Source organism: Dendrobates tinctorius, unplaced genomic scaffold (genome assembly GCF_039654945.1).
Source record: "Dendrobates tinctorius isolate UK_male_01 unplaced genomic scaffold, ASM3965494v1 ptg000475l, whole genome shotgun sequence".
Lineage (NCBI taxonomy): Eukaryota > Metazoa > Chordata > Amphibia > Anura > Dendrobatidae > Dendrobates > Dendrobates tinctorius.
In genome coordinates, this window is record NW_027362137.1 from 535,265 (window position 1) to 561,871 (window position 26,607).

The following is a 26,607-nucleotide window of genomic DNA, read 5'->3' on the forward strand; positions in this document are numbered from 1 at the left end:
AGAAATATAACTGAGTCCATCAGTTATTAGATATATAAAACTGAAATACCTGTTGCAAAAACCAAAATTGTTATAAAGAAAAAAGGTTAACATTAATAGGGGTGCCCAAACTTTTACATATGACTGTATGTATAACCATTATTTTGGGCTTTCAATATTCATATTTACTATGTATGTGCAAATTGGGTTATGGCATATACATGTTGAACAAAAATTGCTGTATCCCAGTGCTTGTTTTGTTATCTAATTGTACTTGGATGACAATCGATATCCTCAATAGTGTCGAAGTGGGGTCTGATTCTTGTATTATTAGGTACCCTTACTAGATCGACAATTTTAAATAATTTTTGGTGACAAGTATTTCAAGTCTTTTATTGAACAGAGTAAAAGTTATGTTTTAAATTTCACCGATTGCTGTATATTGAATATATATGGACCTAACTTTACATTAATAGTGACCACCCTGCCTGCCTTTCTATAGGTTAACATGGTTGTTCTATCCAATTTGTAGCAATTGGCTTAGACCAAATTATCATCAGCAATCTACCAATAAAGAACATTTACAGGACTTCAACATCTGGAGGAATCTAGAGAAATTGGACATATTTAGGCTCATTGATTATAATCAACTGTAACCTGACTTATAATAGGGACATGTCACGGGGGCTTAGTTCAACTAAGGCTGAAAGACCCGGGGCCCCTGTGGTGTCCCTTTACTAGGGGAAACCCTGTCTGACCCTCAACCCAGGGTTTTTGCTGAAGGTGCAAATGCCTGAGCCTCCGACCTTTCCTTATCTCCTGCTCAGCCCTGCACTTAACCCTCCACCCTCCACCCAGTGAGAAGTCACCACCAAAGCTCCCACACAATAATGACAGACAGGGAGAACTTAAACTGCACTGCGCCGCACACACACAGGAATAAACAGTAATGTGAACAGGGCACAACTAAACACAAATATGGGAAGGAGAAAGGATAACGACGGATCATACGACACCAGATATGAATCTCTCTCTCTTGAACACCTCCACTCCAGACCGGAACCACTTGGTATGAAACACAAGCTATAATCGGCGACGCCCATAGGCCAGCATGACTATTTAAAGACCGTGGGCGTGACTAACCATCCAACCTGGTCTCCAGCAGGATTAACCCCCGAGAGCCTGAAGATCAGGCCGGCGCCACTGAGGCTATAGTGGCTGGAGGTGGAACTACCTCTGCCTGCCGGATGCTGTGGTGTGAACAGCGTCCGACATGACAGTACCCCGTCTTCTACGAGGGACCCCAGGGCCCTCAAGACTCATAGGACCCGGCTTGTCCGGATGACGACGGTGAAAAGAACTGACCAGCCGATCCGCATGTATGTCTGAGGCTGGAACCCAAGACCTCTCCTCTGGACCATACCCCCGCCAGTGCACCAAATACTGAAGAGTACGGCGTACTACTCGAGAGTCCACTACCTTGGCGACCTCGAACTCTAACTCGCCATCCACCATGACTGGAGGTGGCATCGGCGTTGTGTCCACAGAGCCTACCACCTTTTTCAATAAAGCCCTGTGAAACACGTTGTGTATCTTGTACACTGCGGGAAGTTCCAACCGATAAGCCACTGGGTTAATGATGGCAGAAATCCTAAAAGGCCCAATAAACCTTGGACCCAGTTTTAAAGAAGGGATTTTGAGTTTTATGTTCTTCGTAGCTAACCACACCCATTCACCCACACACAGGTCCGGACCTGGCACGCGTCTACTGTCAGCCACCCGTTTGTACCTGGCACTCATGCTCAACAAACGCTGTTTCACCCGCCTCCAGACTGATGACAATTGGGCTCCTAGCTGATCCTCCTCCGGGACACCCCCGGAGTCACCCTGACGTAAGGTACAAAACTGAGGATGTTGACCGTACACACAAAAGAATGGAGACTCTCCTGATGACTCTTGGCGGTGATTATTTAATGCGAATTCGGCCAGAGGAAGGAAAGTAGACCACTCCTCCTGGTTGTCGGACACAAAGCATCGTAAATACTGTTCAAGATTTTGGTTCATGCGCTCAGTTTGTCCATTAGACTGTGGATGAAACGCCGATGAATGTGACAACTTGATCCCCAACCTTGAGCAAAAAGCTTTCCAAAACCTCGCCACAAATTGCGTACCCCTATCAGATACTATGTCAGACGGTACTCCGTGGAGTCTGACCACCTCCTTCACAAATACCTGAGCCAACGTCTTAGCATTGGGCAAAGAGGACAACGCCACAAAATGCGCCATCTTTGAAAAACGGTCAACCACCACCAGGATGACCGTGTTCCCTGCCGAGGCTGGCAAGTCAGTGATAAAATCCATGGAGATTTCTGTCCATGGCCTATTGGGTACCCCCAGAGGCTGTAGCGTGCCAGCAGGACGGGTTCGGGGTGACTTAGCCCTAGCGCACGTGATGCAAGCTGCCACGTACGAGACCACGTCCTGCCGGATTTTGGGCCACCAGAAACGACGCGATACCAGCTCTAAGGTGCCCTTCACCCCTGGGTGACCAGCCAGTACCGAATCGTGGTGTTCCTTCAACACCTTAGGCCGAAGATGCAGGGGTACAAATGATTTGTTGGCGGGAAGTCCTGGTGGTACCTCCTCTTGGGCCTCGGCAATCTCCGCCTCTACCTCAGTCGTGAGAGCCGAGATCACTACCCCTTTCTGGAGGATGGGTACCGGCTCTTCCCGAGGTTCTCCCCCCGGAAAACACCTAGACAAAGCATCCGCCTTGGTGTTTTTAGCCCCGGGACGGTACGTCACAAGAAAATTGAAACGAGTAAAAAACAATGCCCAGCGAGCCTGCCTAGGAGACAGACGCTTGGCCGACTCCAGGTAGAGCAGATTCTTATGGTCGGTGATAACTGTGACCTGGTGAGCCGCCCCCTCCAAGAAGTGTCGCCATTCCTCAAAAGCCAGTTTGATGGCCAACAACTCCCTGTTGCCGATATCATAATTCCGTTCGGCCGGCGACAACTTCTTGGAGAAGTAGGCGCATGGATGCATCTCGCTCAAGGACGAGCCTTGAGACAGTACTGCCCCCACTCCCACCTCCGACGCATCAACCTCTACCACAAAAGGTTTAGACACGTCTGGTTGCACCAGAATGGGGGCTGAAGCAAAACTATTCTTCAGACGCTCAAATGCACGTATAGCCACCTCAGGCCAGTTCGCCAGATCGGCACCCTTTTTTGTCATGTCCGTGAGCGGTTTGGCGACAGTCGAAAAGTGTTTTATAAATTTCCTATAATAATTCGCAAACCCCAGGAACCGCTGGAGTGCTTTCAGACTCTCCGGCCTCTCCCATTGCAACACCGCTTGCACCTTAGCGGTGTCCATTTTAAAACCAGCTGCGGACACAATATATCCCAAAAAGGGCAACTCCTGGACAAAAAATAAACATTTTTCCAGCTTAGCATAGAGCTGGTTCTCCCGGAGCAACTGTAACACCTGCCTAACATGCTGCAAATGAGTGTCCCGATCGCTAGAATAAATGAGGATATCATCCAGGTATACAATCACAAATCTCCCCAGGACATGAGCAAAGACATCATTAATAAAATGTTGGAAAACGGCAGGCGCGGTGGTCAACCCAAACGGCATAACCAGACTCTCAAAATGACCCTCAGGAGTGTTAAACGCCGTCTTCCACTCATCCCCCTGACGGACCCTTATGAGGTTATACGCCCCCCTGAGGTCCAGCTTGGAAAACCATTTTGCCCCCGCTACCTGGTTGAACAAATCCGGGATCAACGGCATTGGGTAGGGATCACGGATAGTAATCTGGTTTAACTCTCGGAAATCCAGACACGGGCGTAACCCCCCATCTTTCTTCTTAATGAAGAAAAACCCCGCGGCTACAGGCGAGGACGAAGGCCGGATGTGACCTTTGCTCAGACTCTCCGCGATGTAGTCTTTCAGAGCTTGTCTCTCAGGACCAGAAATATTAAACATCCTGGCCTTAGGTAATTTGGCCCCGGGTTTTAGCCTAATAGCACAGTCATAGGCTCTATGTGGAGGCAGTTCTGAGCAACCCTTCTCAGAGAAAACATCCGCGAAATCCTGCAAAGCCTCCGGCAGGCTGGGCGTCACGGCGGACACACATGTGGCCAAGCAATTGTCTTGGCAGAAACCACTCCATTGTACTATGTCCTGAGTTTTCCAATCAATTACCGGGTTGTGCCTGGACAGCCATGGAAAACCCAGGACCATTTGAGCTGGGAGATTACGGAGGACCCTACATGTAACCGACTCAGAATGTAGGACCCCAATGTGGAGTTTCACCTCTGCCACAAACTCAGTAATCTCCCCTTGAAGGAGGGGAACAGCATTAATGGTCACCACCTGTATGGGGTGAGGAAGTTTTTCAATCTTAAACCCGGCGGTGTGTGCAAACTCCTCATCTATGAGATTGGTGGCGGAACCGCTATCCACAAACACTGATATAGGTAGCTCTCTGCCGGCGACAATAACCTTGGCAGGGAGCATACATTGAGATACCATCATGGAGGATATGCATACGCTCAGTTGGGTCTCCTCCATACCCTCTGAGCTTAACAGTTTTCCGCCGGTGTGACCCTCTTAGGTAGTACCGGGCAAACGTTAACATAATGACCACCTTTACCACAGTAGAAACATGCTCCGGACTTCCGGACTCCCGGAGCGCGAGGCCGAACCTGTGCCACGCCAGCAATCTGCATAGGTTCAGGGGACTCATCTACTTCAACCACACCTGCACCTCTGTTTTCCCCCAGAGGTAGCGTCTCCTGTGCCCCCTGACGAAAACGGCGATCAATACGTATCACCAAACTCATGGCAGACTCCAATGATGCCGGAGTCTCATACATCAGGAGGGCTTGTTTCACCCTCCCTGATACCCCATGAATAAACTGGCTCCGCAGTGCTGGGTCATTCCACTGTGTGTCTACAGCCCAGCGGCGAAATTCCGAACAATAGTCTTCTGCCAAGCGCTCCCCCTGGCGGAGGGCGCGGATTTTAGATTCCGCTAGAGCCAGTCGGTCAGGGTCATCGTAAATGAGCCCGAGGGCAGAAAAAACATTATCGACCGAATGAAATGTAGCAGAGTCAGGTGGTAAGGAAAATGCCCATGCTTGGGGGTCACCACTCAGTAATGACAACACCAGCCCTACTCGCTGGGCCTCATTACCTGAGGATATTGGCCGCATGCGGAAGTATAATTTGCAGGCCTCCCGAAATACGACAAATTTGCTGCGATCGCCTGAAAATCGTTCTGGCAGCGGAAACTTCGGCTCTGCACCGATACCTGCAGATGCCGTTTGCACCTTTGCTACTACCAGGCCCTGCTGCTGAACTGCCCCATTCAACTCGGAGACCTGTATGGACAGCGCCGCCAACTGGCGGGTTATGGAATCTAATGGATCCATGGACTCCTGAAAAAATGTGGGCCGATTATAATGTCACGGGGGCTTAGTTCAACTAAGGCTGAAAGACCCGGGGCCCCTGTGGTGTCCCTTTACTAGGGGAAACCCTGTCTGACCCTCAACCCAGGGTTTTTGCTGAAGGTGCAAATGCCTGAGCCTCCGACCTTTCCTTATCTCCTGCTCAGCCCTGCACTTAACCCTCCACCCTCCACCCAGTGAGAAGTCACCACCAAAGCTCCCACACAAATAATGACAGACAGGGAGAACTTAAACTGCACTGCGCCGCACACACACAGGAATAAACAGTAATGTGAACAGGGCACAACTAAACACAAATATGGGAAGGAGAAAGGATAACGACGGATCATACGACACCAGATATGAATCTCTCTCTCTTGAACACCTCCACTCCAGACCGGAACCACTTGGTATGAAACACAAGCTATAATCGGCGACGCCCATAGGCCAGCATGACTATTTAAAGACCGTGGGCGTGACTAACCATCCAACCTGGTCTCCAGCAGGATTAACCCCCGAGAGCCTGAAGATCAGGCCGGCGCCACTGAGGCTATAGTGGCTGGAGGTGGAACTACCTCTGCCTGCCGGATGCTGTGGTGTGAACAGCGTCCGACATGACAGGACATTAGTTAGAGGTTTTTATTGATTCTTTAATTATTTAATATCCCACACCACAATTTGTCTGGTATTAGTGGACCACAATATCGCAACACAGTATTTGTGATCCAATATACAGTGGGTATAGAAAGTATGCAGACTCCTTTAAATTTTTCACTCTTTGTTTCATTGCAGCCATTTGGTAATAAGTTTAGCTGAGGTGTGACGAAGAGGGATTGCCATAATCTACTACCACCAATATGTGTTGGTGGCCATGAGCTGACTGTACAATGGGCCCTATCAGATCCATAGCAATCCGCTCAAAAGGTACAGTGGATACGGAAAGTATTCAGACCCCTTTAAATTTTTCAGTCTTTGTTTCATTGCAGCCATTTGGTAAATTCAAACAAGATCATTTTTTCCTCATTAATGTCCACTCTTCACCCCATCTTGCCTGAAAAAAGAACAGATATGTAGAATTTTTTGCAAATTTATGTAAAAAGAAAAAACTGAAATTTCACATGGTCATAAGTATTCAGACCCTTTGCTCAGACACTCATATGTAAGTCCCATGCTGTCCATTTCCTTGTGATCCTCCTTTAGATGGTTCTACTCCTTCATTGGAGTCCAGCTGTGTGTAATTAAACTGATAGGACTGGATTTGTAAAGGTGCACACCTGTCTATATAAGATGACAGCGGCATGCGTGCGTTTAATTCCGAGCCTGAGTTGCGCAAATCCAGAAGTTACTTCCGTAGCACAATCTTTTCCTTTTGCTGACCCAACACCTGTGTTTGCAACTTAGAAAACTTTTCTTGGTATGTCGCAGTAAAATTCTGAAGTTCAGCAACTTGTCTCAGTTGGGCTGCAACAGACTCCATTTTGTGTGTGAGATCATTCTGCTATGGACTGACCTTAGTTGGAGTAGTGATATTGCAGCCACTAGGGGCAGCAACGGCAGGTAGTGTCCTAAGGGAAAAGCCAGAGGTCGGTCCATGGAGCAGTAGTGAAATTGGGAGGATAAGCAGGAATCGTAGTCTGGATATAGCCAGAGGTCGGTCCATGGAGCAGAAGTATAGTTGGGAGGATAAGCAGGAATCGTAGTCAGGATATAGCCAGAGGTCGGTCCATGGAGCAGCAGTGTAGTTGGGAGGATAAGCAGGAATCGTAGTCAGGATATAGCCAGAGGTCGGTCCATGGAGCAGAAGTGTAGTTGGGAGGATAAGCAGGAATCGTAGTCAGGATATAGCCAGAGGTCGGTCCATGGAGCAGCAGTGTAGTTGGGAGGATAAGCAGGAATCGTAGTCAGGATATAGCCAGAGGTCGGTCCATGGAGCAGAAGTGTAGTTGGGAGGATAAGCAGGAATCGTAGTCAGGATATAGCCAGAGGTCGGTCCATGGAGCAGAAGTGTAGTTGGGAGGATAAGCAGGAATCGTAGTCAGGATATAGCCAGAGGTCGGTCCATGGAGCAGCAGTGTAGTTGGGAGGATAAGCAGGAATCGTAGTCAGGATATAGCCAGAGGTCGGTCCATGGAGCAGAAGTGTAGTTGGGAGGATAAGCAGGAATCGTAGTCAGGATATAGCCAGAGGTCGGTCCATGGAGCAGCAGTGTAGTTGGGAGGATAAGCAGGAATCGTAGTCAGGATATAGCCAGAGGTCGGTCCATGGAGCAGAAGTGTAGTTGGGAGGATAAGCAGGAATCGTAGTCAGGATATAGCCAGAGGTTGGTCCATGGAGCAGAAGTGTAGTTGGGAGGATAAGCAGGAATCGTAGTCAGGATATAGCCAGAGGTCGGTCCATGGAGCAGCAGTGTAGTTGGGAGGATAAGCAGGAATCGTAGTCAGGATATAGCCAGAGGTCGGTCCATGGAGCAGAAGTGTAGTTGGGAGGATAAGCAGGAATCGTAGTCAGGATATAGCCAGAGGTCGGTCCATGGAGCAGCAGTGTAGTTGGGAGGATAAGCAGGAATCGTAGTCAGGATATAGCCATAGGTCGGTCCATGGAGCAGCAGTGTAGTTGGGAGGATAAGCTGTTAACGTAGTTCAGCATGTAACGTAGTAAGGATATATCCAAACAAAAATCATCGTGGAAGGTGCCATGAAGATTAAAAAAGTGAAGACAGTAATAAATTTAAAAATACAAATTTTAATTAATTGTCAATTTAAAACAATAAGGGGATTACATTAAAAAGACAGGGCAAATTGGTCTCCAACATGAAGGGGGTGAAGATAGCCAGCAAAAAAGTCAATATTTTTCAAAAGATCTCCAGAAGGTGCAAAGTGCATAAAATAGCCAAAGGCAAGAATTATTAGTGATGTTATGCATCCAAAGTCCACAATACCTAGGAACCCCTACCAAAAAAATATATATTGGGGCCTAAACATCAACAGCAATTGCAATAATTTCGCTAAATTTGTCAAAGTGCTACAGGCACTACAGAGATATGACCTATTTTTAAATGTAGGGGAAGGAAGAGCTAAGGAAAAAACATCATGGAGATTAATAGAGATCAAAATCATCTGTCCTGTATATGTATTGTTTATGATTCCTTTTCAAAAGGATAAAAGGAATCCAGGGCACAGCAAAGAAATTTTGTTGGTAACTGAATGCAAAAAATCAAGTTCAGGATTTTACCTGTAGCTGGCCGCTGGGACACAGGACAGCAGTAGTAAGACTAGATGCTGGTAAGGCTTTTCCGCCATTTCACAAAAGTTGCTTCTTCCAGGGGCGTTTTTAGTAGTAGTAAGGATATAGCCAGAAATCGGTTCACAGAGTAGCAGTATAATCTTGAGGATGGGCAGCAGGTGGAAAGAATCTAGAGTAAAGGCTGTAAGGGTACCGTTACACCTAGCGACTCACCAGCGATCCCGACCAGCGATATGACGCGGTCAGGATCGCTGGTGCATCGCTAAGTGGTCGCTAGTGAGCTGCCACACAGGCAGATCTCACTAGCGACATCGCTGGGGACGGGGATCGCTACTTACCTGTCAGACGCGGCGATCCTGCGTCCTCTCGCCCGGCTCCACGCGTCGCTCATCGTCACAGCAGGAAGCGCCGCAGAAAGTGACCGACGAGAAATAATCCAGGAGCTTCTCTCGCGATCAGCGATAACCAGCGGGGGAGCCGGTCGGAGGTAAGTATCACATGCAGCGATATCACTAGCAATATCGCTATAACGTCACAAAATCGGTGACTTTACAGCGATATTGCTAGCGATATCGCAGTGTGTAACGGGGGCTTAAGCTCAATAATTTCACAAGGAAGGAAGTGCAGTGCCAGGTTTAAGTAGAGTGTTAAATCAGGAGATCACAGGATTGAGCCAATCAGGAACTTAGGGTGGAGACAATCAGGAATTCAGGGAGGAGACAATCAGGAACCACACAGCTCTGTTATGATTGAGTCACCGTAGGAGGCAAAAACAGAAATGCTAGCTAAGTCCAGAAAACCAGAGAGGTTGGCAGCTATCGGATTGCAGACCCCTGATCCTATCACAACAACTAACAGTAGCCGTGGGGGGTTCCTACGATGCCCTAGACCCCTCGATCACAGCCGGAGAATTAAATAGGCCTAAAGAAAGAAAGGGGAAATCTAAACTGCCCCAGAACAGACCCCAAAGCAATAGGCAGCCCCCAACATATAATGATGGTGAAGCAAGATGAAAACACTAACACAGACAGAAAGATAGACTGAGCAAAGACGGGGCCCAAACTACCTAGATAGGAAAGGACAGGAAGGCTGCTGTCTGCAATCCGTGAAAAACCCTATGAAAATAAGAGCCAAGAGACTGACAGTGAAAAAGGCCCTGAAGACGCTAGGCTTCAAAAAAGCTATGTCAGTACTTAGGAATATTCTGAAGACAGAGCAACCGGCAAAAGGAGATTCAGCTCATCCCAGCACGGAATGGCAGAATCCAGAAAAGCAAGGAAAACAAAAACAAAACATAAATGCAAACAGGCAAAGCAGAAAACTTAGCTTTAGGGAAGCAGGAATCAGACTGGTGTCCTAGAAGTCCACAAAGAAATCACCCGCAGGGCAGAAGGGCGTCGGCAGCCTTATATCCAGTCAGTGACTCCACTCAGCCAGTCATCCTCATTAGGCTCAGGTGCCTGATAATCAGGCTCATTACCTTCCTTTACCAGAATAGGGAGTTCACCAGACCTCAGTGACGAAGGGGAAAATGAACTCACAACACAGCTCCTAGTATCTGGTTTGGCAAGGAATTGTCCAGCGAACTGAATAGCTCAGAGGGAAGAGCTGCTGGGTTCGAGTCCTTACAGCTATCCTCAAAAAAATCTTTGTCTTAAAATTCCATCAAATAAATTTGCTCCTAAATTTGTTGGTCCATATAAGGTAATTAAGATCATTAATCCTGTTGACAGTCAAGCTCCCACTCCCGGTTATATGAAGGATTAATAATTTCCATTCCTCTTTTGTTAAAAATGTTTGATTGGACGTCAGGTCCTCATTGAGGTTGACTTCGAAGAGGACAAGGAGAATGAGATAGAACAAGTTTTGGGTTCCACACGTCGACTGCAATGCCTCATTAAATGGAAGGGTTTCGATCTGGAGAATAATTCCTCGGATGCTGAAAATTTGCACGTAGTCCACCTAGTGAGGGAGATCAGTCAACTGTTGGAAATCTCAGTTGGCCCATTCACCCCTTGTAGAAGGAGGGGCACTGTCATGCATCTGGATGCGAACCCTTGAGCTTGTGCTTTGTGGTCGGCTTCCTTGTCCACTGAGCCATAGCAGATATGCCTTTTCTCCTTGTGTTTAGCTTCTGTTATCCTTACTTCAGTTTTTTCAGTGTAACAGGGGCTTTCATTCACTCATTTGTCTGCCCTATCACCTTTCGAGTACCGCTTTATATACTTTCACCCTACAGGTATTTCCTGCTGGTGATAGCAGCACTGGCACTGCTATAATTTAAAAGCTGTTTTTTGCCAGCAAAGGTTAATGTTAGTTGTGCTTGCTGAAAGCTGCTGTGTTGCTAGGTCAGCTGATGTGGGTGGTGACAACTCCCACAATCCTTTAAATAGTAACATGATGCATCAGCTGACTGTTGGTAATAGAGTTTTCCATGTAGGTCAGCCTTGGAGTTGCAGCTCTCTGGTGTCAGTGCTGAATCTACCACTTCTGTGGAGTTGGGGGTCATGTTTCCTTATCCTCTTCAGTGTGGAACTTGGCATTGGAGCCTGGAGCTAAGTTACCTGTTTATTTACCGTGCCTGTCTCATGCTTGTCACTACCCCCTGTGTTTGTATCATCTGCACTGGTGAGGCTAGCATCCGAGTGCACTAGTCAGGGTTTAGTGAGGTGACCGCTAAAGATCAGGCACGTGATGGCGGCAGAGGGAAGGACCCACATAGGGTGTTAGGGGAGCTCAGGGATAGGCACAGGCTAGGTGTCTGGGTTCATGGTCTCGGCTCATGCCATGGCTCACCCGGAACTCAAGATATCTCTCCCTGACAGGTTCTCTGGAGGGAGAGATAAATTTTTGGTCTTTAAGGAAGCCTTTACGTTATATTTCAGGCTTCGCCCTCGTTCTTCAAGGAGTGAGGAACAGCCTGTGGGGATTATAGTTTCCCTTCTCAAGGGTGTTCCCCAATCCTGGTCCTTCTTCCTACCAACTTATCATCATCTTTGCGGTCGGTGGACGAGTTTTTTGCGGCATTGGTGCTGGCGTATGAGGATCCTGATGGCGTCTCCCTGGCTGAGTCTCAACTACGTAAGATCAAGCAGGGGGCCGGCTGGCTGACAATTACTGCTCAGAGTTTCAGAGATGGGCCACTGACACACAGTGGAATGACCCTGCTCTTAGGAGCCATTTTTGTCATGGTCTGTCAGCTAGGCTTCAGGATACTTTGGTGCAGTATGCTACTCCTGGGTCGTTGGAAGCCACCGTGGCCCTTGGAACCCAGGTGGATAGATGCCTCAGGGAGATATATACACGAATCTTCCACTGTTGTTCTTTTTAGGGAGGTGGACACACTGGTGCAGATGGACAAACCTATGCAGGTGGGAATAGTCTCTTCTCAAACTGGGTTGCCTGCGGTTCGCCATGCGATGGGGGAATACACTTGAACAGTCAGCAGGGTCCATGCACACGAATTGGCAGGTACATGCACCAACTCAGAGGCAGAAATGAGCAGCACCCGAATTCTACTTTTAAAGGGGTTGTGTACTACTGGGCCCCCTTTTTTAATATCTCCACAGTGCAGGTTACTTAGCTCCCTGGACCACACCTGTCCTCTGATCTCAGCCCCTTGATTCCTGCTGGTGTCCTGCCATAAAGAATGTTGTGTGACCACCGCTGACGGAATAGTGTCAGCTGCTGCAAATCAATGACCATGTGACATTGTGTATGTCTTTATCCCGGCAGGAGAGGTTTGTGAAGTGTAGATTTATGGCGCACACTAGGGTGATGGAGAAGAGTCATGGGCTTCAGAAACGGCTTTACAGTAAGAGCAGGATTCTTCTCTGTTACTCCAGTGCGGCCTAATCTAGAGGTTCTAATGTCTCCATGCACTGAAGACTAAAGCCATCAAGTCTGCCGACCAAATAATGTGTGCGTGGGCAGCTGACTAATTTTTGCGAGGCCAACAAAGGAATGTGTACGAGGCCAACAGATCTGTGTATGGGTCCAACAAAGTAATTTGTTCGGGTCCAACAGACTAACGTGTACGGGGCCAACAGACTAACGTGTACTGGGCCAACAGACTAACGTGTACTGGGCCAACAGACTAACGTACTGGGCCAACAGACTAACGTATACGGGGCCAACAGAGTAACGGTCACAGGGCCTACAAGGTAATGTTTTCAGGTCCAACAGAAAAATGTGTACAGGGCCAACCGACTGACGTGTACGAGACCAACAGACTAATGTGTCTGAGGTCAACAGACTAACAAATGCGGGGCCAACAGACTAACGTGAAGAGGGCCAACAGAATATTGTGTACGGGGCCAGCAGACTAATGTGTACAAGGCCAACAGAGTATTGTGTACGGGGCCAGCAGACTAATGTGTAGAAGGCTGACAGACTAATGTGAACGGGGCCAACAGACTAACGTGTACGGGGCCGCCAGACTAACGTGTACGGGGCCGCCAGACTAACGTGTATGGGGCCACCAGACTATCGTGTACGGGGCTGCCAGACTATCGTGTACGGGTTGACTAATGTGTACAAGGCCGACAGAGTAATGTGTACGGGGCCGATAGACTAATGTGTATAGGGCCAATGACGCTTCCTCGACAGATGATGTCGGGGATGGAAGGCTCCGACTCCACATTACCAATGCCACACCATACACTCACACCACCACACCTGCGCTGTCATACATCCATCTCACGATACACCCACTGCATGATAATACCGCCACACTATACTTCTTCACTACCACACACACGCTCCACGATATTACCATATATCCGCAATACCGTGCATCTGCCCCCTCATACACCTGCACACACCCAACCTACCATATATCCACGTCATCATTTACCCTCTCTATGATACTACTGCCCCACCATACACCTGCATGACCATGCATCCACACCACCACACACCCACTCCGCCATCACATTTGCATCACCATCCACTCCATGATACTACAGCCCTACCATATACCTGCACCACCACACATCCGTCCTGCCATAATCCACATAACCACACATTCTCTCCACGATGCTACCGCCTCACGATTCAGCCACAAAATGATACTACCACCCCACCATACTGTATATCTGCAATGCAATACATCTGCACCACTACACACCTGCATCACTATACGTCCGCACCACCACACAACCTCCCTATCATACATCCACATCACTATAAACCAGCTCAATGATGCTACTGCCCCACCATACACCCACATCACTGTACATCTGCACCACCACACATCTACCCTACCATACATCCACATCACTATAAACCCGCTCAATGATGCTACTGCCCCACCATACACCCACATCACTATACATCCGCACCACCACACATCTAACCTACCATACACCCACATCACTATAAACCCGCTCAATGATGCTACTGCCCCACCATACTGTATATCTGCAATGCAATACATCTGCACCACTACACACCTGCATCACTATACGTCCGCACCACCACACAACCTCCCTATCATACATCCACATCACTATAAACCAGCTCAATGATGCTACTGCCCCACCATACACCCACATCACTGTACATCCGCACCACCACACATCTACCCTACCATACATCCACATCACTATAAACCCGCTCAATGATGCTACTGCCCCACCATACACCCACATCACTATACATCCGCACCACCACACATCTAACCTACCATACACCCACATCACTATAAACCCGCTCAATGATGCTACTGCCCCACCATACACCCACATCACTGTACATCCGCACCACCACACATCTACCCTACCATACATCCACATCACTATAAACCCGCTCAATGATGCTACTGCCCCACCATACACCCACATCACTGTACATCTGCACCACCACACCTACCCTACCATACATCCACATCACTATAAACCCACTCAATGATGCTACTGCCCCACCATACACCCACATCACTGTACATCCGCACCACCACACATCTACCCTACCATACATCCACATCACTATAAACCCATTCAATGATGCTACTGCCCCACCATACACCCACATCACTGTACATCTGCACCACCACACATCTACCCTACCATACATCCACATCACTATAAACCCGCTCAATGATGCTACTGCCCCACCATACACCCACATCACTGTACATCCGCACCACCACACATCTACCCTACCATACATCCACATCACTATAAACCCGCTCAATGATGCTACTGCCCCACCATACACCCACATCACTGTACATCCGCACCACCACACATCTACCCTACCATACATCCACATCACTATAAACCCGCTCAATGATGCTACTGCCCCACCATACACCCACATCACTATACATCCGCACCACCACACATCTAACCTACCATACACCCACATCACTATAAACCCGCTCAATGATGCTACTGCCCCACCATACACCCACATCACTGTACATCCGCACCACCACACATCTACCCTACCATACATCCACATCACTATAAACCCGCTCAATGATGCTACTGCCCCACCATACACCCACATCACTGTACATCTGCACCACCACACATCTACCCTACCATACATCCACATCACTATAAACCCACTCAATGATGCTACTGCCCCACCATACACCCACATCACTGTACATCCGCACCACCACACATCTACCCTACCATACATCCACATCACTATAAACCCATTCAATGATGCTACTGCCCCACCATACACCCACATCACTGTACATCCGCACCACCACACATCTACCCTACCATACATCCACATCACTATAAACCCATTCAATGATGCTACTGCCCCACCATACACCCACATCACTGTACATCCGCACCAAAACACATCTACCCTACCATACATCCACATCACTATAAACCCGCTCAATGATGCTACTGCCCCACCATACACCCACATCACTGTACATCTGCACCACCACACATCTACCCTACCATACATCCACATCACTATAAACCCGCTCAATGATGCTACTGCCCCACCATACACCCACATCACTGTACATCTGCACCACCACACATCTACCCTACCATACATCCACATCACTATAAACCCGCTCAATGATGCTACTGCCCCACCATACACCCACATCACTGTACATCCGCACCAAAACACATCTACCCTACCATACATCCACATCACTATAAACCCGCTCAATGATGCTACTGCCCCACCATACACCCACATCACTGTACATCCGCACCACCACACATCTACCCTACCATACATCCACATCACTATAAACCCGCTCAATGATGCTACTGCCCCACCATACACCCACATCACTGTACATCCGCACCACCACACATCTACCCTACCATACATCCACATCACTATAAACCCGCTCAATGATGCTACTGCCCCACCATACACCCACATCACTGTACATCCGCACCACCACACATCTACCCTACCATACATCCACATCACTATAAACCCGCTCAATGATGCTACTGCCCCACCATACACCCACATCACTGTACATCTGCACCACCACACATCTACCCTACCATACATCCACATCACTATAAACCCACTCAATGATGCTACTGCCCCACCATACACCCACATCACTGTACATCCGCACCACCACACATCTACCCTACCATACATCCACATCACTATAAACCCATTCAATGATGCTACTGCCCCACCATACACCCACATCACTGTACATCCGCACCAAAACACATCTACCCTACCATACATCCACATCACTATAAACCCGCTCAATGATGCTACTGCCCCACCATACACCCACATCACTGTACATCTGCACCACCACACATCTACCCTACCATACATCCACATCACTATAAACCCGCTCAATGATGCTACTGCCCCACCATACACCCACATCACTGTACATCCGCACCACCACACATCTACCCTACCATACATCCACATCACTATAAACCCGCTCAATGATGCTACTGCCCCACCATACACCCACATCACTGTACATCCGCACCACCACACATCTACCCTACCATACATCCACATCACTATAAACCCGCTCAATGATGCTACTGCCCCACCATACACCCACATCACTGTACATCCGCACCACCACACATCTACCCTACCATACATCCACATCACTATAAACCCGCTCAATGATGCTACTGCCCCACCATACACCCACATCACTATACATCCGCACCACCACACATCTAACCTACCATACACCCACATCACTATAAACCCGCTCAATGATGCTACTGCCCCACCATACACCCACATCACTGTACATCCGCACCACCACACATCTACCCTACCATACATCCACATCACTATAAACCCATTCAATGATGCTACTGCCCCACCATACACCCACATCACTGTACATCCGCACCAAAACACATCTACCCTACCATACATCCACATCACTATAAACCCGCTCAATGATGCTACTGCCCCACCATACACCCACATCACTGTACATCTGCACCACCACACATCTACCCTACCATACATCCACATCACTATAAACCCGCTCAATGATGCTACTGCCCCACCATACACCCACATCACTGTACATCCGCACCACCACACATCTACCCTACCATACATCCACATCACTATAAACCCGCTCAATGATGCTACTGCCCCACCATACAACCACATCACTTTACATCCGCACCACCACACATCTACCCTACCATACATCCACATCACTATAAACCCACTCAATGATGCTACTGCCCCACCATACACCCACATCACTGTACATCCGCACCACCACACATCTACCCTACCATACATCCACATCACTATAAACCCATTCAATGATGCTACTGCCCCACCATACACCCACATCACTGTACATCCGCACCAAAACACATCTACCCTACCATACATCCACATCACTATAAACCCGCTCAATGATGCTACTGCCCCACCATACACCCACATCACTGTACATCCGCACCACCACACATCTACCCTACCATACATCCACATCACTATAAACCCGCTCAATGATGCTACTGCCCCACCATACACCCACATCACTGTACATCCGCACCACCACACATCTACCCTACCATACATCCACATCACTATAAACCCGCTCAATGATGCTACTGCCCCACCATACACCCACATCACTGTACATCCGCACCAAAACACATCTACCCTACCATACATCCACATCACTATAAACCCGCTCAATGATGCTACTGCCCCACCATACACCCACATCACTGTACATCCGCACCACCACACATCTACCCTACCATACATCCACATCACTATAAACCCGCTCAATGATGCTACTGCCCCACCATACACCCACATCACTATACATCCGCACCACCACACATCTAACCTACCATACACCCACATCACTATAAACCCGCTCAATGATGCTACTGCCCCACCATACACCCACATCACTGTACATCCGCACCACCACACATCTACCCTACCATACATCCACATCACTATAAACCCGCTCAATGATGCTACTGCCCCACCATACACCCACATCACTGTACATCCGCACCACCACACATCTACCCTACCATACATCCACATCACTATAAACCCATTCAATGATGCTACTGCCCCACCATACACCCACATCACTGTACATCCGCACCAAAACACATCTACCCTACCATACATCCACATCACTATAAACCCGCTCAATGATGCTACTGCCCCACCATACACCCACATCACTGTACATCCGCACCACCACACATCTACCCTACCATACATCCACATCACTATAAACCCGCTCAATGATGCTACTGCCCCACCATACACCCACATCACTGTACATCCGCACCACCACACATCTACCCTACCATACATCCACATCACTATAAACCCGCTCAATGATGCTACTGCCCCACCATACACCCACATCACTATACATCCGCACCACCACACATCTAACCTACCATACACCCACATCACTATAAACCCGCTCAATGATGCTACTGCCCCACCATACACCCACATCACTGTACATCCGCACCACCACACATCTACCCTACCATACATCCACATCACTATAAACCCGCTCAATGATGCTACTGCCCCACCATACACCCACATCACTGTACATCCGCACCACCACACATCTACCCTACCATACATCCACATCACTATAAACCCGCTCAATGATGCTACTGCCCCACCATACACCCACATCACTGTACATCCGCACCACCACACATCTACCCTACCATACATCCACATCACTATAAACCCGCTCAATGATGCTACTGCCCCACCATACACCCACATCACTATACGTCCGCACCACCACACATCTACCCTACCATACATCCACATCACTATAAACCCACTCAATGATGCTACTGCCCCACCATACACCCACATCACTGTACATCCGCACCACCACACATCTACCCTACCATACATCCACATCACTATAAACCCATTCAATGATGCTACTGCCCCACCATACACCCACATCACTGTACATCCGCACCAAAACACATCTACCCTACCATACATCCACATCACTATAAACCCGCTCAATGATGCTACTGCCCCACCATACACCCACATCACTGTACATCTGCACCACCACACATCTACCCTACCATACATCCACATCACTATAAACCCGCTCAATGATGCTACTGCCCCACCATACACCCACATCACTGTACATCCGCACCACCACACATCTACCCTACCATACATCCACATCACTATAAACCCGCTCAATGATGCTACTGCCCCACCATACACCCACATCACTGTACATCCGCACCACCACACATCTACCCTACCATACATCCACATCACTATAAACCCGCTCAATGATGCTACTGCCCCACCATACACCCACATCACTATACATCCGCACCACCACACATCTAACCTACCATACACCCACATCACTATAAACCCGCTCAATGATGCTACTGCCCCACCATACACCCACATCACTGTACATCCGCACCACCACACATCTACCCTACCATACATCCACATCACTATAAACCCGCTCAATGATGCTACTGCCCCACCATACACCCACATCACTGTACATCCGCACCACCACACATCTACCCTACCATACATCCACATCACTATAAACCCACTGAATGATGCTACTGCCCCACCATACACCCACATCACTGTACATCCGCACCACCACACATCTACCCTACCATACATCCACATCACTATAAACCCATTCAATGATGCTACTGCCCCACCATACACCCACATCACTGTACATCCGCACCACCACACATCTACCCTACCATACATCCACATCACTATAAACCCATTCAATGATGCTACTGCCCCACCATACACCCACATCACTGTACATCCGCACCAAAACACATCTACCCTACCATACATCCACATCACTATAAACCCGCTCAATGATGCTACTGCCCCACCATACACCCACATCACTGTACATCTACACCACCACACATCTACCCTACCATACATCCACATCACTATAAACCCGCTCAATGATGCTACTGCCCCACCATACACCCACATCACTGTACATCCGCACCACCACACATCTACCCTACCATACATCCACATCACTATAAACCCGCTCAATGATGCTACTGCCCCACCATACACCCACATCACTGTACATCCGCACCACCACACATCTACCCTACCATACATCCACATCACTATAAACCCGCTCAATGATGCTACTGCCCCACCATACACCCACATCACTGTACATCCGCACCACCACACATCTACCCTACCATACACCCACATCACTATACATGCGCTCTACCACACTTGGTCCACAATATTACTTCCACACCATGCATCCACTCCACAATACTACCATACCACCATACACCCACTCCATGATAATACCGCTACACCATAAACCAACTCCACGATACTTCCGCTCCATCATACACCTAGTCAACAATAGTAGCATTCCACCATATGTCCGCCCTATCATCCATCCGCATCAGCATACACCCACTCCACGTTACTGCCACTTCACCATGCATCCGCATCACCTTACACCCATTCCGCCAAACATTGGCTCCACCATGCATCCTCCATCTTGGTGTTGTTGAAGTGGATTGTAACTGTCTGTTTATACCTGTAGGTCGTGCTTTGTGATTGCTGCTATCAGTAATGTCTGGGCCCCTCGATGGAGAATTTTTATTAGTCAGGAGGCGGGATTTAGAGCGTCTGACCACTGAAGTGATGCAGATGAAGGAGTTTTTGCCTAAAATCCTGAGCCAAGATGTGCTGGAGGGTGTGCAGCGGCTGGAGGTGGTCGAGAGCGGTGAGTGGCCTCATGGTCTAAGAGCGTTGTACTTTCACACTCATGACTACTCCACACGTACCCACTGCCAATCCCCATATACACACGCCTCAGCTGCACACACAAACACAGCGCCCCTTCACACACAAATACACATGGCCCCTCCACAAATAAACACCGCTAATCCTCACATAGTCACACACATGGCCCCTCCACACCATACTTACCGCCAATCCCCACATACACAACACCACTCCACACAAACACTGCCTCTGCACACACACACGGCCCCTCCACACATTCTCACCTCGATTTGTCCATTTCCCACAATATACTGCCCCTCTACGCACACAAATGGCCCCTCCACTCTGCCAATCCCCACACACACACACGGCCCCTCCACTTACACACGACCCGTTCACACATACATACTGCCAGTCTTTTCACACATACATACTGCCAGTCCCCACATGAACAAGGCCAATCCCCACATACACCCACATAAGGGAACTGAAGGTAAACTAATCAAATTTGCAAATGATACAAAGCTAATAGGGATAGTTAGCTTTTGAAAAGATAGAAAGGATTCAGAAGGATCTAGATAAGCTTGAACAATGGGCAGCAACTAATAGAAAGGTATTTAACAGGGATAAATGCAAGATTCTACATCTGGGCAAGAAAAGTAAAAATGGCATCAACAGAATGGGAGGAATAGAACTAAGCAACAGCATGTTTGAAAAAGACTTGAGTATACTAATAGATCACAGACTGCACATGAGTCAACAGTGTGACACAGCATCAAAAAAGGCAAATACAATTCTGGGATGTAATAAGAGAATGTTAGTACCACGTCGACTTCCCAGCGTGTCAGTCCACTTACCCGCGCTGCGGTTGTTCCCTCTCCCCCTCATGCTGCGCATGCTCCCAGCAGCACTTCCAGCCAGGCCTCTGGCCATGTTCTAAGGGCATGCGCGTGCGCGCTGCCACCCTTTTAAAGGGCCAGCTCGTACTCCAAGTGCAAATCCTGCCTGTTGTACTCTGCTTGCTGCACTCTGAAGCAAATTCCGCTTGCTGCACTCTGAAGCAAATTCTGCTTGCTGCACCTTGAAGCAAATCCAGCTTGCTGCACTTAGAAGCCAATTCTGCCTGCTGCACTCTGAAGCAAATCCTGCTAGTTGCACTCTGATGCAAACTCTGTCTCTGACACAAACCCTGCCTGCTGCACCCTGATACAAGCTCCGCCTGCTGCTCCATTCAGCCTGTTCTTCAGGTGCAGCTGCTTTGCAACCATTGGTCTGCCCTGGGGTGGTACCTGGCGTTCATCGGGAGCCAAATCTCACCTCACCATCAGAGGCTCTAGTGGATAGTCAGGTGATCGCTTAGCCCCCTCCAGGCTCTCCGCGGTCCATGGCACAGTGGTCACGAACGTGACAGAGAGGCATGGAGTCTAGATCACGTGAAGTCATTATCCCCCTCTACTCCTCCTTGGTCAGGCATCATCTTAAATACTGTGTCCAGTTCTGGGCACTACATTTTAAAAAAGACATCAACAAACTGGAGCAAGTTCAGAAAAGAGCGACCAGGAAGGTGAGCGAACTGCAAAGTATGTCCTACGAGGAACTGTTAAAGGATCTGGGAATGTTTAGCTTGCAAAAAAGAAGACTAAGAGGAGACTTAATAGCTGTCTACCAATATCTGAAGGGCTGTCACAGTGTAGAGGGATCATCTTTATTCTCATTTTCACATGGAAACACAAGAAGCAATGGGATGAAACTGAAAGGGAGAAGATACAGATTAAATATTGGAAAACTTTTTGACAGTGAGGGTGATCAATGAGTGGAGCAGGCTGCCATGAGAGGTTTTGAGTTCTCCTTCAATGTGTCACATAGTGGCAAGGGACTGTTGGCACCTGTGAGAAAGGAAAGATTATCCAGCTTTGATGTTAAAAATTGAAAAAACCTTTATTCCAATTTTTTTTTTTTTAAATCAAAGGATAGCGTAGAATACAAAAATCAATTGCAAATCCAAGTGGATTAGCGGGTGCAGAAAAAACTGTGAACAAACCGGACTGTTGGCACCTATCTGATCCCTCGAACTAGGGACAGGCTATTCGAGACTGTCACCCAGATGATGGAGAGCCTGGGGTCTTGTACCTTGCTATGCTCCTATCTTAACCCTTAGCTGTTCCCTCCCCTACCCATAGAGGTTTGAGGTCAAAGTGTATTGGAAAATACTATCCAGACAGACCGGATTAACAGACAGTGAGGAAAGAAAACTGCAATCATACAAATACACTCACAAAACAACAGAGTGGGAAACGAGGAAGGAATAGAAGGCACAAACCAAATGTGAGAGGATAAGGATAAACACGCAAACCAACTCCACACAACAATCTCCTGAAAAACTCTCTAACTACCCACTCCAAACTCTGAACTTTTCCTTCAACTCCAAACTAGGAAGTAGAACCATTATCACAGGCAACTCTCACGTTCTAGTGGCGAGCATACAGTGGGTATGGAAAGTATTCACACCCCTTTACAGTTTTCACTCTTTGTTTCATTGCAGCCATTTGGTAAATTCAAAAAAGTTCTTTTTTTTCTCATTAATGTGCACTCTGCACCCCATCTTGACAGAAAAAAAAACAGAAATGTAGACTTTTTTTTTAAAACCATTTTAATTGTGACATTCACGATTTCCCAATACACATTACATTCTTGTTTTACATATCACTGTAAATCCATCCGTTTTCATGACATTGTCATAAGCATACCTGCATTGTATCATGGAATAATCTTATAATTTTATTGTAAACCAATTATCAAAACCTTCCCTCCGCCCCAATTAAACTCTTCCCCCAAGACACCCCCCCTTCCCCTTGTCTGGTATGTCTTCTTTTCCTGTGTGTTTGTTTCTGCAGTATTCACTAATACATTCAGTCTTCAGATGATATCATTCCTACGCCCTTCTATATCCTACTCTAAAGGTACTGTCACACTTAGCGATGCACCAGCGATCCCGACCATCGATATGACGCGGTCAGGATCGCTGGTGCATCGCTAAGTGGTCGCTAGTGAGCTGCCACACAGGCAGATCTCACCAGCGACATCGCAGGGGTCGGGGGTCGCTACTTACCTGTCACACTAGGCGATCCTGCGTCCTCCCGCCCGGCTCCACGCTCGTCTCTCCACAGGAAGCGCCGCAGGAAGCTGACGACGAGAAACAGTCCTGGACGTTCTCGCGCGATCAGCGATAACCAGCGGGGGAGCCGGTCGTAGGTAAGTATCAGACATAGCGATGTCGCTATAACGTCACAAGTTATAGCGATATTGCTAGCGATATCTCTTAGTGTGACATGCCCTTAACATAAATGTACAAATATCACATCTCCAGCGAGCGCCTCTGAAACAACCCAGTTACATTTGATCCACTTTCCCCATTGTTCCCCAAGTTTCTTACCAGCTCCTCTCTTAATATATGTCTTTTTCTCCATTAGAATGGTGTTATTCCAGTCTCTAATTATCTGGTCAGTCCCAGGCGGACTGTACGAGAGCCACTGCCTGGCGAGACACTTTCTGGTATGATACAATATTTTGCCTATTCCCAATTGAATGGATGCGTTAATACCACAATCGCCCAGATATCCCAGGATACACGTTCTTGGTTTCATGTCCAAATGTACATTAAACACCTCTCCAACCAATTTATCCACATCCCCCCATAGCCCTCCAAGCTTGGGGCATGACGAAAACATATGCAATAGGTCAGCTTCTTCTCTCCTACATCTCGGGCATTCATCATCATCTTTGGTGTCCTATAAGCCCTATGAATAAGGAATAGCTGGGATCTCCTCTGCGCTGTGTTCATTGACAATTTACCTGTAGCTTCCAATATGTCCTCCCACTCTTCAAACGATATCTGTCCCACCGGGACTTAGTGAGTGCCATAGGGTCTCCCAAAATTGTACTCAATAATGATTGATATAATAAAGAAACCAGCCCTTTTGTCCTTTTTGCTTTGACAACATGGTCCAGTAACCCGTTGGTGGATACTCTAATCGGCGTTATGGCATCCTGGGCCCTCAAGGCATGCCGCAATTGTAAATACTTATAGAATTCTGAATTTTTTATCTGATAAGTTTGTTTTAAATGGTCAAAGGAACAAATATTCCCCCCTATATATACCTGATGCAAATATATGAACCCTTGATTCTTCCACCCCCCAAATCCCTCCAAATTGGAATAAATCTCTCAAGTGTCTGTTATTCCATAGAGGGGTGTATTGAGAATAATTTCCCATAATTTTTTACAAGTCCACCATATCTTATGAATTTGTGTACAGCGTTGGGGCACTACGGGACCTGTCCCTAAAGCCATCTGATTCCAAAAGGTCTATAATATTATTGCCACCCCCATAGATTTAATATCCAATGCCCCTGCTTCATTATTTTCCTCCAGAGCCCATCCCTTAAAATGTAGTAGTTGAGAGGTCAGAAAGTCCCCCCCATGCATGCGGTAATGCCAGTCCACCCTGATCCTTTGGTACCTGTAATTTCTCCAGTTTGATTCTAGGTCACCCTTTCTTCCACACTGAATCTCTAAGTGTTTTGCATTTTTTTGAACCAGTGTTTCGGATCCATACTGGGGAGTGATGTAAAATGTAGAGGATAGATGGCATGAGGCACATTTTGATTAGATTTGTTCTCCCTAGGGGGGGCAATGGTAATTTTCCCCAAGTTCCCTCCTTCTTCCTTGATTTTACTATTAAAGGGCCAAGATTCAGTGACGTATAATCCTTCACTTCCCTAGTTACTTGAATACCTAAATATTTCATTTTTTTAACTACTGGGTTTTTTGAGAAACTCCCCACTTGAAGATTGTCATTATTTCCTAAAGGGAGTAAAGCCGATTTTCCCCAAATAACTTTTAATCCCGAGAATACACCGAACCTAGAAATTATGTCCATAATCTTCGGAAGAGATGCAGATATATCCCCCACAAACAATAATATGCCGCCTGCGTATAATGCTGTCCGCTCCTCTCTACGTCCATAAGCAAAACCTTTCATCTCCTGGTGCTGTCTAATAATGCATGCTAATGGCTCTATTGCTATAGCGAAAAGCAGCTGTGACAGTGGGAAGCCCTGCCTTGTTCCCCTGAACAGATGGAAACTTTCCCAGGTTTCCCCATTAGCCCTTACCTTTATATAACAACTGTACCCACTTAATAAATATATGGCCAAAGCCCATTTTTTGCAGAGTCCCCCACATATATCCTCACTTCACACTATCAAATGCCTTCGTGGCATCCAAGGAGAGCACCGCCTTACCCCCGGGGTCAGATTGTGCTGCCTGTAGGCTTGGATGGCATGAAGCCGGCCTGATCTGTGTGAACTACTGTCGTAATAACGGAGCTCAACCTATTTGCCAGTACTTTAGCTAATATTTTGATGTCTGTTGTTAATAATGAGATGGGTCTTTACGAATCTGGCAATTCTTTATCTTTTCCCTCCTTAGGCAATACCTCTATTGTAGCTTAATATAAAGACTTCGGTAACTCTCCCTCATTTAATGCCCCATTAATCATTTCTAAATAATGAGGTGCCATTTCTTCCTGAAATGTTTTATAAATGTCTATCGGGAGACCATCTGGTCCTGGCGCGTTGTCATTG

At 47.6% G+C, this 26,607-nt stretch overlaps 1 protein-coding gene across 1 annotated transcript in view; it reads left to right on the top strand.

Annotated features, from left to right (window-relative positions):
• Positions 1-20,510: 20,510 nt before the first annotated feature.
• Positions 20,511-26,607, top strand: part of HSF2BP (heat shock transcription factor 2 binding protein) — a 115,390-nt gene continuing 109,293 nt past the window's right edge. Inside the window, exon 1 of the mRNA XM_073564724.1 lies at positions 20,511-20,961. Within this exon, the coding sequence (XP_073420825.1) occupies positions 20,808-20,961 (154 nt within the window). The 5' untranslated portion in view covers positions 20,511-20,807. The remainder of the gene's footprint in view (positions 20,962-26,607) is intronic.